Consider the following 14,052-nt stretch of genomic DNA (forward strand, 5'->3'; position numbering starts at 1 on the left):
GCTCTACAATTTTTTTTTCTTAATTTGCAATTAGTAACAAATATGTTGACACTGTCACTTAACTAAAATTACGAATTTTGAAATTAATATGATTTTTAAAAGACAAGCGAAGCTTAAGTGTTCCTTCACTGGTTAGTTTACCCTATATGCCCTCACATGTTGACAAAATTTGTACAAGTCTAACATAAAATCTTTCAATTTTAACATGTTTCCTTAATAAAACTTTTTGTCGTTGTAACAACTTTAATAAGTGATGCATGGATGTAATATGAAAATATATTTTCTATATATAAAAATATTTTATTTCATACAAAAATTTACATAATTTATTTTTATAACATAATACTAATATTCTTGTATAGCATTACAAGCAAACATTAAAAACTAATAACAGTATAAAAATTTCAACATTCCCAAAACACTCAAGGAGAATTGTCATTTACTCTTGTCATCAAGTTAGCATTCATCTGTTGCCAGCTTTTAAAATGCCACTGTCATTTGAGAAACAACTTTATATCACCTTGAAGATTTTTTAAATATCTGCAAAATTAAAAAAAAATGTATTGATAAAAATTTTATCAACAACAATGTATTATACATTTAATCATTTTTAGTACCACTCTCCATTATAACAACTCTTCCATTATAACAACTGATGAAATCATGTTTGCTATTACGCAATCACAATGCTGTTTTAACGTGCATAAGAATGTCTGTACTGAATACTACATTGAAATGTAGGAACTGAAATTCAGGTTTGAAATCATTTTGAAAATAAGCATCAATCACTTTTGCACTTACAGCTCCAATTGGCTAAAAGTTATTAGATTTAGCAAAAATTTCAAAGAAATAATTAAAACCGAGTTATTTTGGATTAAAGCAGATGGTATTTGTTATATTTTTCATATATATAAATTTCAAAGTTTCATGGGCATTTGTTATTGATTGAAAATAACTGCTCAGAACAAGAGCATTATTTTTTCATCAAAAGTTAAATATCTTAAATGATAATTATACAAGTGCACTAACAAAAAAAAGTTGCATTATTATCAATTATTCTGTTAATTTCATATTTTTTTAAAACAAGTTCTGAGATTAGGTTCATTATTTTGTTGATATTAGTACAATATTTATTAGCAATAAATAAATATTTGAAATTTATTAAGCATTCAATAATGACCTCAAGTAAAAACCCTCATCTTCGTTTGAACATCAAGGGTCTTTATAGTTTTGAGTGGTAATCGTAATACGACTGGGTTAATGTTTAGAAGTAAAATTAAATATTTAAATTAACAGAAGCAAAGTGGACATTTGATGCTACGGTAGTAATGGAAATGGAAAAATATTTTTCCACTATATACCGTTTCTCTATCTAATAACATGGAACACTAGACACAAAAGAATACCGCTTGAAATGCTACACTCTAGATGTATGAAAGTTAATGTTTTGTTAACTTGTTTTCGTTATTTTTGTATCACTAAAATCATTAAAATTTATACTAACAGTAAGTACAAAAAATATAATTTGGTGGTAAGTACAACAAATATAAATGTATATTTCTTTTTAAGGGGTGATAGTGACCCCCCTTAAAAGGAGTGCATGAAAAACATGGAAAATTTTATGTGCAAAAAATCTACATTAAGACATTTAAGTACCATACATGTTTAATATTAAAAATTTTTTGAACTAACATTTATAATTAAATTATCTGCCATTGGAAAATGTTATGGTGACTAATTTAAGAAAAATCTTAGTTTTTACAATAATCAAGATATTGGATTTTAATATTGTGTGAAAAAGAATCGCAATGCGTGGCTTTAAAATCGGGTATAAATATGAAAATTAGATATTACAAACGCATGAATACGAATCACAATATAGGATTTTAAAAAAGCAAAAATACAAATTCCAATATTCTATTTTTAAATAATGCGAATACGAATGGCAGCGTTAAATTTTCAATCAGACAAATACGAAAATTGATGCTTGATATTAAAATTTTGTGAATAAGAATAAAGATATTAGCGGATTACTGTTACAATGCCAAATATTCAAAATAATGAAAATCCTCCAAACCAAAAGAATCACATTTATGTAAATGTCTCATTAACCAGATTTAGCAAAAGTTTTAAAATTTAAATTTTAGATTACAGAAATTTTGATGATTTATAAGTTTTTTGCAAGTGGAAGTCTGAAACCAATGGGTTTGAGATATGTGGGCCTTAGATACACTAATAAATTTTGTCTAAAATCAAAGTTAGCTATTTTGCAACTGGAGAACTCACAAAAGCATAACATACTTCATATTGTAGGACACACATTCTATGTGTGCCTTCTACGAAGATCAAGACACTTTAACAGAAAATCCCCAAGAAGGTGCTTTATTGAGAGGTTCACAAGACGAGATGAACTCCTTCGATGTTGATGCTGTAACATTAATAATTATTTTCTATTTACAACCAAATAAAACTATATCATGGATAATATTTTCACTTAAAAAAAAACAGTATTGTATAACTCAATTAAGATGCAGAACATAGATTACAATGGTTAAAAATGTTTATTTGCAACAAATACCAAAGCTACACATTTCCTTTATTCAACAAATAAACCATATAGTAACTTAAACTGTTCGAAAAGGTACTTTTCTTAAAAGTCTTCATGACACTTGGTAAGTTCATTTCGTTGATGACATGTTTTAACATGTAATAATTTATCAGTGAGAAAATTATACAGCATAATTTCGCATAGCTCTTAAAATTTTTAGGTTAATTGAATACAAAAAGTCCTTATTATTTACCTCTACATAGAATCTTTCAAGGTAAACTTGATAACAAAATTAGAACTAAAAGATTTTACAATTAGAACTTGAGAATTACTCTGTGATAATAATAAAAAGTATGAGATAAATTCAGCAGAAAAATTATTAATTTAAATAAAGAAAATTAACAAATGGAAAGATTTAGGTGAATGAAAAGGCAAGAATATAAAAGAAATAGACCGTATTTTAATGATACCTAATACATAGATGTATGTTGATGCACATTGGTACATTGACACATTTTAGAAGATATACAGTGTGCAAAAAAGCAAATGGAGTATCCTGAATAACTTTTGATCTATTGATCGGGTCTTCACGTTCTAGGACTCAATCTTAATGGTTCTAGAGGGTGAACTCAAATCAAAACTTAAAAAATTTGCATATTTAAAACTTAATTTTTTAGGAACTATTTGACCGATTTTGCCTAAATTATGTATTTTTTTCAGGTAAAATTACATTCTTAAAAACGATCTGAAAAATTGTATTTCTAACAGTTCAAAATTTTTTTTAAAAACTTTTATTAAATATAATACTTAATATTTGTTTAAAGTTATTTTTTGTAGGAAATAATCTTTAAATAAATGAATTTTATAATAACATGCAAAAAATTTTCAATTCGCTTTAAAAGTTCTTGAAGTATAGTGAGAGTGCAAAAAGTAAAATTAACATTAATATAATCCATACTTTGAACCACTCCTCTGACCAAAATACGGGGACTGCATTTCCCACATTGTGGCTACCTCTTATATTTTGAGTGTAAAAAGTCAAAATCAGTAGAAAAAAGCTATATTTATTACCTTTGAACCATTGAGATTAAGTCCTAGAACGTGAACATCCAATCATTAGATCAAAAATTATTCAGGGTGGTCTGTTTATTTTTTTGCGCACTGTATATTATTCAAATATAGATTACCTGTCTTTATATATAGATTACCACCTAACATAAATAACCACCTTTATACTACCTTTACTAAAAGCATCTTAATCCACAATTTTGAAACATTCTGCATATTTGAACATAAATGTCTTCAGTTTAATAAAACATACATTATTCACTTTTAAATGCATTCGTTCACTTTAAAATAAAGAATACCCATATTTACAATAAAAATATTACCATAATCTTACTTAGATAATATTTCACATCTCACAAACTAAATTGTTTAAGTTTTAAATAAATATTATGATAGATTGTTTCACAAAACAATTTTTATGAAACACTAATATATTTTTGTAGAGATCATAATTATTTATCCTGATTATGAAAATATCGAAGCTACAATTTATTAAATTAAATAACCATTAACTACCTTCGTTTTCCGTGGTGTTAGCCCGTGTTGTAACATTAGCAGCACCTTCAACATGAGTGCTTTCATATGAATTTTTCACTATTTCCACCAACTTTTGTACTTCACTGAAATCCCCCTTTTCTGCCTTATCTATAGCAGCTTGGAGAATGTAGTTACGTAAAATAAATCTAAAATGAAAAAAGCATTTTTAAGTATTTAAGCTATTTGATTAACATTAAAAAATATATATATAGATACAGTAGAGCCTTGAATATTTGAACCAAATATTTTTTATCCTTTCAACCATGTCAATAATATACTGTGGTGGAAATAGCTGAACTTAAAGAAGGTTAAATTTTTGTACAAGGTAAGTATAAAATGTTGATCAATATTATGTTAAAATTCCACATGCAATCCATAAATGCTAGTGAGATTTATAAAAGTTCATAATGCCTTGATGCTTTTATGCATTATATGCAAATATTTTTTGTTTATATATCAGTTAAAATTAAATTTTCAAGACAAAAAAGAAATGATTTTTGTAGTTTGATATGATTCCTTAATTTAAATGAAATCCTCTTTAACACTAACACTTAACAGTCATAGTTTATGTGATACATACAAGAGGCATACACAGTAGAACCTCGAATGATCCTTTCTCAAGAGACCATTCATTGCAAACAATAGATACAGGAAATCTATGAATGCGGTTAAACATAAAATATCAAATAACGACTTGAAAATGTATGGAAATTATTGAACAAGTAATGGATTTGAAAATTTATAATCTTACAATGTTTATAAAAAAATTATAATTGGAAAAAAAAATTATGTACTTAAGATAAAAATACTTAGTTTGAAAAAGAAAGATGAATAAACACATCTATTTATTAAAAATATTTCGCAATTTCGGTTTGAATACTATCTTTTCTTCTCAGTTCAAACAATAAAATTTTGTCATTTTTAACCTATTACAGTTCATTTTCTGTAAGTTTTTGTGAATACAGAAAGTTTCTCATTATTTCAAAGGCTTTGAGTCCTTCTACAAATTGTTTAAAGTTGTGGTTCTACACATTGATTGTAGTTTGGTTTTGCCATTTTCATTGGTATCACTTTGCACTTCTTACCTTGCGCAACCATTTCTTTAACCATAAGTATTAACATTTTCATCAACTGAAGCATATCAAATCTGATGTTTAAAGCTTTTTCCCCAAACTGTAATAAATCCTCATATTTCTCCATTATCACCTTTGAATGAAATGTTAGTAGAATTTTTGAACCCTAGATGTGGTTTTTTGCTGATTTCAAAATGATTTAAATGGCTAATTAAAAGAATATAATTCGTAAGGGGAGCATTGAAATAAGACGACACATACATAAAACGAAAGATACAGGAACGATGTATCAAGAATCAACTGTATATATGATCCATTTATATACATGAGTTATGCATATTTACGATAAGATATTTAATGTGTAATGACGATTTACGATGGATTATAGGAGACCGAAATAAAACAAAAACACTTTTTATTCTGCATAACTACAAAAAATAATGATTTTATGTTAGTAAGAAATTGATGTTTTCTTAGTTGGTGAAGTTCATTGATTGAATTTACTACAGAAATTTGAAAATTGTATTTTTTCTTGATTTATTTGTCTTTCTAGTTTAGTATGGCTTATACTTCTGCTAAAAAGCACCCAGGTTATCTTAGTAATAAAAATTTAGTATTGCACAGTAGGAGAAAGTCATAATCAGCTTTTACAGGGATATAAATCAACGAAATCAACTTCAATAATCAATGAAATCAGATTTACAACTAAATAAATGTTTTTCACTAATGGCTTACATAAAAATGGAGTAAAGGAGTGCTGATAACAGAGGCAATAATGCATTTGAACTTTAAAATAACTTACATTTACACTTTAACAAAAACATTGCATTAACACATTTGATCTAACAAAAGAAAATTTATTTAATGGTCACATAAAAATTAAATGAAACAATTCTTAAACAAAATCTTTTTGCTTTTAAAATTTTATTTATGAAAATTGATTTAAAACAATTATCTTTATTATCTGAATACTTTGATCATCCAAATAAGTTCAGTCCCAATCACTTCAGATAATTTAAATTCTACCATATATTTAAAAAAAATTGAAAAACAAGATTTAGCAATGTAATTTCATAGGCACTAAATGAATATCTAAATAACAGGCATTTGATTTATTAAAAATCCCAAAAGTGTCTGATAAGCCAGGAGAAAAAAATACAAACCTTGGATTACTATTTTTCAAAAGATTGAGTCTTTCAGTCAGGTAACTCTGTGTATCCCCTTCATAGCATGCAATATCTTGCTCTATCCTTTTTTTATATTTCATCAACCACTTATTCCAAAGTTTTTCATCATTTTCTCTTTTGCTTTCTTCAGTCATTTGCTTTCAATTCAAACAAAGAAAAAAAAATTCTTATTTTCTTTCAATTTAAATTAGTTAAAGGAATATAGAAAGGTTTAAAAAAATAGTTTTTATAAAACTTATTAATAAAACCCCCCATTTACTAATTTATATTTTGTCTTTCTTTAAAATTTATACTTAAAAACATATATTCTAATTTTAACTTATGATAGTAGTCTATTTCATTGATTTTAAAATAGGCTATTATATAAAATATAGAGATTTTCAAGTCTTAACATGTTAAATAATGTTTTTCAAAATTTAAAAATATTTATAGTGTTTTTTTATTATCTTTTGATTAAATTATTAGTCCCTAACTGTTTTGTGTAACCAAAATATTATAATCAATTAAACAGCTTTAAAACAGATCCAAGGGCAAAGTACATACTACAATTTATATAAATAATGATTTATTCTTTCAGTTCTCATCTGTAGTAATAGCATTTTTCTTCATAAATTGAGTTATGCAAACACAAAATTGTAATGTATGTTGTTGTAAAAACTATTATCACTTTAAAATTTTCATCTCAAATTATCATTTAATAGTTTAGTATGGCACTCAAATGAAAAGAATTCCTATAAACCATTTCTATAGAATTAATCTCTAGAGCTAAAACTAAATAAATAAAATGTTAAAAGATGTTTTTTACTGAATAGAGGCAAATAGAGATAAGTACTTTGGATAACTGACAGCATTATTTTATATTGATAAAGAAGATAATGTAAATGCTCTAATACTTGTAGAACTTTATTTTAAGGAAATAAATAAACACAGAATAAATAATTAAAATTTTTAAACATGTATTATTTATTTATCGAAGTAAAGATGAGTAATTTTTAAAACTGTAATTTTTTTAAATAATGATTATGCAGAGAGAGTTACAGAGTGTGTTTTAGAAGCAATTTTTTTTTTCCATTATAAAGAAAATAATGAGTTTAGATAAAAAATTTTATAACAAGATAAAGTCTTTGAAAGCTTAAAACCATTTACTTTTATTTTAGTACATGAAGTTTGTATTTTTTGAGCTGTTAGCATAGTTTAACACAAACAAAATTAATATTCATTTTGTTAATTATTAACAAATTATAAATTCATTTTGCCAATAAATAAAATATAATTTAAAAAAAATAATTTGCTATTAAACTATAGTTTTAAGATTTATTTTGCAAGGTTGAATTAAATACACAAGAGCCCTAACTCACTCGAATGTTTTACACTTAAACAACATTTGCTCAAGGTATCAAAATTAGATAGTTTTATATACTAAGTGCCACAAACAACTTAAAATAGGAATAGACATTACAAGCATACCCAATGAAGGGCCTCACCTGCATCAGTTATTTAAGATTAGAATAACAGAAAAAAGTGTGTTTAGATAACCAAGAGTGAAACTTCAAATGCTTATTTTTTTTCTTCAAACTACCAAAATTATTGCAGGATTACTTTCTCAGTAATCTTTCTTGTAGGGATGAAGTGAATAGTGATTTAGCTGAACACCGAATATTCAACCAAAAGTATCAGCAAAATCCCGAATATTTGGCAGTCAAATAGCAACATTTTTTAAAAAAAATAAATCTATAAATAATTTTTCTATATAAATAAGTTTAGCCATTATTGAGAAATAATCAAAACTTAGCTGTATTACTGGTATGAGGTAAAGAGAAATAAGATAATAAAGATAACTAGATATTGAAATAATTAGAAATATTTAAGACAAATAAAAAAACTGACCAACTATGGCCATTAAAAAAACAACTTAAGTTGTAAAGTTGAAAAAAAAAAGAGAAATCGAAAAAAACAAACAAACACACATTGTCTTGATTCTTAAAACAAAACTTTAATGCAAAAAATAATATTTTCCAGAAAAAATTATCCATAAAATGTTTGAAGAGATAATGTCTATCAGAAACGCTTTTAAAAATGCAGTGCTATCATTAAAACAGCCATAAATGAAGATTTTATACAAAAGCAAAACAGGAAAAAGAAATTAATTTTTGAAAGAAATTTTTAAAGCTCGCAATTTTCCAATTACCGTATTTTCGAGAAAAAGTGAAGTTTAAAGTCTAATAATCCTCTTAATTGCCATGTCAGAATAAAAGCGTCGATAAAAACAAAAGTGTTTTGAAAAAGAAAAAGCTAGATAGAAATCAAAACAAAAATCTTTCTAAATTTTAAATAAAAGATTTAAGGCTAAAAATCGCAATTTAACTTTTTCACACTGCTGTATTTTTTAGAAAAAAGTGACCATAAAAGAATAATGTTCATTAAAAGAGCTCTTTCAAAAATTCTTATAAAAAGTAAAGTTAATAAAAAGCAAAAGAGAAACAGAAAAAAAACAACATTGTTCTTAGTCCCGAAATCTACTTTTAACGTTGAAATCACAGTTTTCAAAGTTACTGGCTATCTGTCATATCGTACAGGACAAAAGAGACAATACAAGAATGAAGTTCATTAGAAACGCTCCTTAAAAATGCTGTGCTATAGTTAATTCAGAAAACAGGCAAAAATGAAACAATAAAAAAAAGTTCTTAAATTTTAAAAATATAAAGTGCTGAAAAAATGACGCAATTGACGTGCCTGAATATAATAATAATAATAATTAAAAAAAAAAACAGCATTACAAAACTTATGATTTAGTATAAAGTAATCTAGTTTCAATTCTTAAAATTTTGCTTTTCCATTTGTCTTTCAGAACATAAATTAACAAGTTTTAGACAAGTTATTAACAAGTTTTAGCTTAACAAATATGTGTAAAAACAATTTCCAATAATGAATAGTAAAAAATAAAATTTTACATTATTTTTTATTAAATCTATTCAAAATCCCCCCTATATCATGCAACACTTGAAGAATAAAGTACTAAAAAGAGAAAACTATTAAGACGTTTTCCCTTTCACAAATAAAATAGTAAGATATTTAGAATACTTACTTTCAGTGATTCTAATTTTTGGAGCTGTGAAATAATTCGTCTAATAGCTTGACCATTACGTCCAAGTTGGTCTAAAATATCAGGATTAGAATTTGCTATGGCCAGAATCATTTGCATTTGGCTGTAATGAGATAGTAAAAAATTGTCACACAAAGCTTTTGTTCTCAGTATTATTCACATGCTGTCATAAAAAACAGGGTGCGCAGACAAATTTTTCAACAAAAAATAAGCACCTTTTAAGCACTCAAAAAATATTTTGAAAAATATCATAATTAGACAGGGTTGGCAAGTTTTTGACAATTGATGGTTCTATCCAGTTTTATTTACAATGACGAAGATGATGGAGCGTCACAAACAATGAAATTAACAAGAGAAATGAAATTTTCTATCACTTATAGAGAAAAAAAATTTACAATGCTTAGTTGGTCCCCATAATCATCGAAAATTCGAGAGATTTTTCGATTCTAATACAGAGGGCGGAAATGAAGTCTGAAATTGAGAATCTCTTGTAAATGCATGCAGGGTTGCACATGAGAGTCAAAAATCCTTACAACTGAATCCAGCTCAGTATACGCAAGTGTGGAACCGCAAGTCTTTCATCAAACATGTAAAACAAATGGTGCTGTCATACATTACAGACCGGCGGTATGCCGAAATAGATTGGGGTGGAATTAATTGTGAAAACGTTGAGTAGAACAATGTTTTTTTTTGCATAATTTGTGGCGAAAATCAAGATGGTAAAGAAAAATATCACATTTCAGAAAAGTTAAAATTAAGCACTTTTTACAAATAATATGCACCCTGAAAAAGTATTACAATTATAATAGTTGCTAATCATGGGTGTAGGTCTTCTTCAATAATGTAAAATCTCAAATAGTTCTAATAATTTTATCAAATTAAAAATTTATAAATCATCATAAATTTAAAAATTGCTAAGCTGAAAACAAGTCAAAAATTTTAAAAAAAAATTAATAAATAATTTTGCAAATATTTAGAAATTTAAAGAAATTCTTCACATTTCGTATTTTTTCCAATGCGAAATTTGACAAACTATTGTAACTGTTTATTATGAACTTGTCTTTTTAAAATATTAGATACATAAGACGCCTATGTTGTTCATAGTTAATATATCTTCCAATTTAAATACCTGCTAACTTCTATTTTTTAAAATGGAGAAGATTAACAATAAAATTGCAGAAGAAATTGATTAAAATGCAGATTTTATGCATTTTAAACTTTTATTTCCAGTTTAAAGAATCAACAATAGGGTTATTTGAATACAGTGTTCCTCAAGTGGAATACAGCGTTATAACATAATCAGTTCAAATATATTCAAAAAAGAAGATCCCTTTTTTCGTACTATCGCATGTTTAACATCTTGTACTTTGCATAAATAAATTACCTACAACATCACCCAGGTTGAAACACAGCAGAAAAAAAAATCAAGATACTGATTGAGGAAAGCAGGAAAGCCCACACTCACACATGCATATTATATGTAAAAATGTATGCAGTTCTAAGAAGGTACAAATATATTTTTAATGCATATATTTAAAATGCAGAAGATTTGAGGCTTAGTGCAAAAAGGCAGAACATGGCTGTAAATGCAGTTTTTTCAAAATGCAGAAGAGTTGGCAGCTATGCAATTATATTCCCTGAGAAAAATTGTACTGGGAAACTTTCCTGCTACACACTATTTTTCTAAGGGGTAAATAACTCTTTTTTTGTCGGAAAGTCATTAGCTTTAAATTTGAATATATATATATATCTAATGAGTGCTGTTTACTTGCAGCTTAAGTGCAATAAATGATACTTATTGTTTTTCTTAACTTTCTTAGTGTTTTCTTGTATTTATTTATATATATATATATATATATATATATATATAAATACAAGAAAACACTAAGAAAGTTAAGAAAAACAATAAGTATCATTTATTGCGCTTAAGCTGCAAGTAAACAGCACTCATTAATATATATATATATATATATATATATATATATATATATATATATATATATATATATATATATATATATATATATATATATATATATATATATATATATATATATATATATATATATATATATATATATATATATATATATATATATATATATATATATATATATATATATATATATATATATATATATATATATATATATATATATATATATATATATATATATATATATATATATATATATATATATATATATATATATATATATATATATATATATATATATATATATATATATATATATATATATATATATATATATATATATATATATATATATATATATATATATATATATATATATATATATATATATATATATATATATATATATATATATATATATATATATATATATATATATATATATATATATATATATATATATATATATATATATATATATATATATATATATATATATATATATATATATATATATATATATATATATATATATATATATATATATATATATATATATATATATATATATATATATATATATATATATATATATATATATATATATATATATATATATATATATATATATATATATATATATATATATATATATATATATATATATATATATATATATATATATATATATATATATATATATATATATATATATATATATATATATATATATATATATATATATATATATATATATATATATATATATATATATATATATATATATATATATATATATATATATATATATATATATATATATATATATATATATATATATATATATATATATATATATATATATATATATATATATATATATATATATATATATATATATATATATATATATATATATATATATATATATATATATATATATATATATATATATATATATATATATATATATATATATATATATATATATATATATATATATATATATATATATATATATATATATATATATATATATATATATATATATATATATATATATATATATATATATATATATATATATATATATATATATATATATATATATATATATATATATATATATATATATATATATATATATATATATATATATATATATATATATATATATATATATATATATATATATATATATATATATATATATATATATATATATATATATATATATATATATATATATATATATATATATATATATATATATATATATATATATATATATATATATATATATATATATATATATATATATATATATATATATATATATATATATATATATATATATATATATATATATATATATATATATATATATATATATATATATATATATATATATATATATATATATATATATATATATATATATATATATATATATATATATATATATATATATATATATATATATATATATATATATATATATATATATATATATATATATATATATATATATATATATATATATATATATATATATATATATATATATATATATATATATATATATATATATATATATATATATATATATATATATATATATATATATATATATATATATATATATATATATATATATATATATATATATATATATATATATATATATATATATATATATATATATATATATATATATATATATATATATATATATATATATATATATATATATATATATATATATATATATATATATATATATATATATATATATATATATATATATATATATATATATATATATATATATATATATATATATATATATATATATATATATATATATATATATATATATATATATATATATATATATATATATATATATATATATATATATATATATATATATATATATATATATATATATATATATATATATATATATATATATATATATATATATATATATATATATATATATATATATATATATATATATATATATATATATATATATATATATATATATATATATATATATATATATATATATATATATATATATATATATATATATATATATATATATATATATATATATATATATATATATATATATATATATATATATATATATATATATATATATATATATATATATATATATATATATATATATATATATATATATATATATATATATATATATATATATATATATATATATATATATATATATATATATATATATATATATATATATATATATATATATATATATATATATATATATATATATATATATATATATATATATATATATATATATATATATATATATATATATATATATATATATATATATATATATATATATATATATATATATATATATATATATATATATATATATATATATATATATATATATATATATATATATATATATATATATATATATATATATATATATATATATATATATATATATATATATATATATATATATATATATATATATATATATATATATATATATATATATATATATATATATATATATATATATATATATA

At 21.3% G+C, this 14,052-nt stretch overlaps 1 protein-coding gene across 1 annotated transcript in view; it reads right to left on the reverse strand.

Moving 5' to 3' along the window:
• Positions 1 to 279: 279 nt before the first annotated feature.
• LOC107446631 (protein adenylyltransferase SelO, mitochondrial) overlaps positions 280 to 14,052 on the reverse strand; it is a 24,548-nt gene continuing 10,775 nt past the window's right edge. Inside the window, exons 10-14 of the mRNA XM_043038923.2 lie at positions 9,499 to 9,619; positions 6,390 to 6,550; positions 4,133 to 4,299; positions 2,302 to 2,428; positions 280 to 540 (exon numbers count right to left, since the gene is read on the reverse strand). Coding sequence (XP_042894857.1) covers positions 2,346 to 2,428; positions 4,133 to 4,299; positions 6,390 to 6,550; positions 9,499 to 9,619 — 532 coding nt within the window. The 3' untranslated portion in view covers positions 280 to 540; positions 2,302 to 2,345. The remainder of the gene's footprint in view (positions 541 to 2,301; positions 2,429 to 4,132; positions 4,300 to 6,389; positions 6,551 to 9,498; positions 9,620 to 14,052) is intronic.

This window comes from Parasteatoda tepidariorum, chromosome 1 (assembly GCF_043381705.1).
Source record: "Parasteatoda tepidariorum isolate YZ-2023 chromosome 1, CAS_Ptep_4.0, whole genome shotgun sequence".
NCBI classification, from domain to species: Eukaryota; Metazoa; Arthropoda; class Arachnida; order Araneae; family Theridiidae; genus Parasteatoda; species Parasteatoda tepidariorum.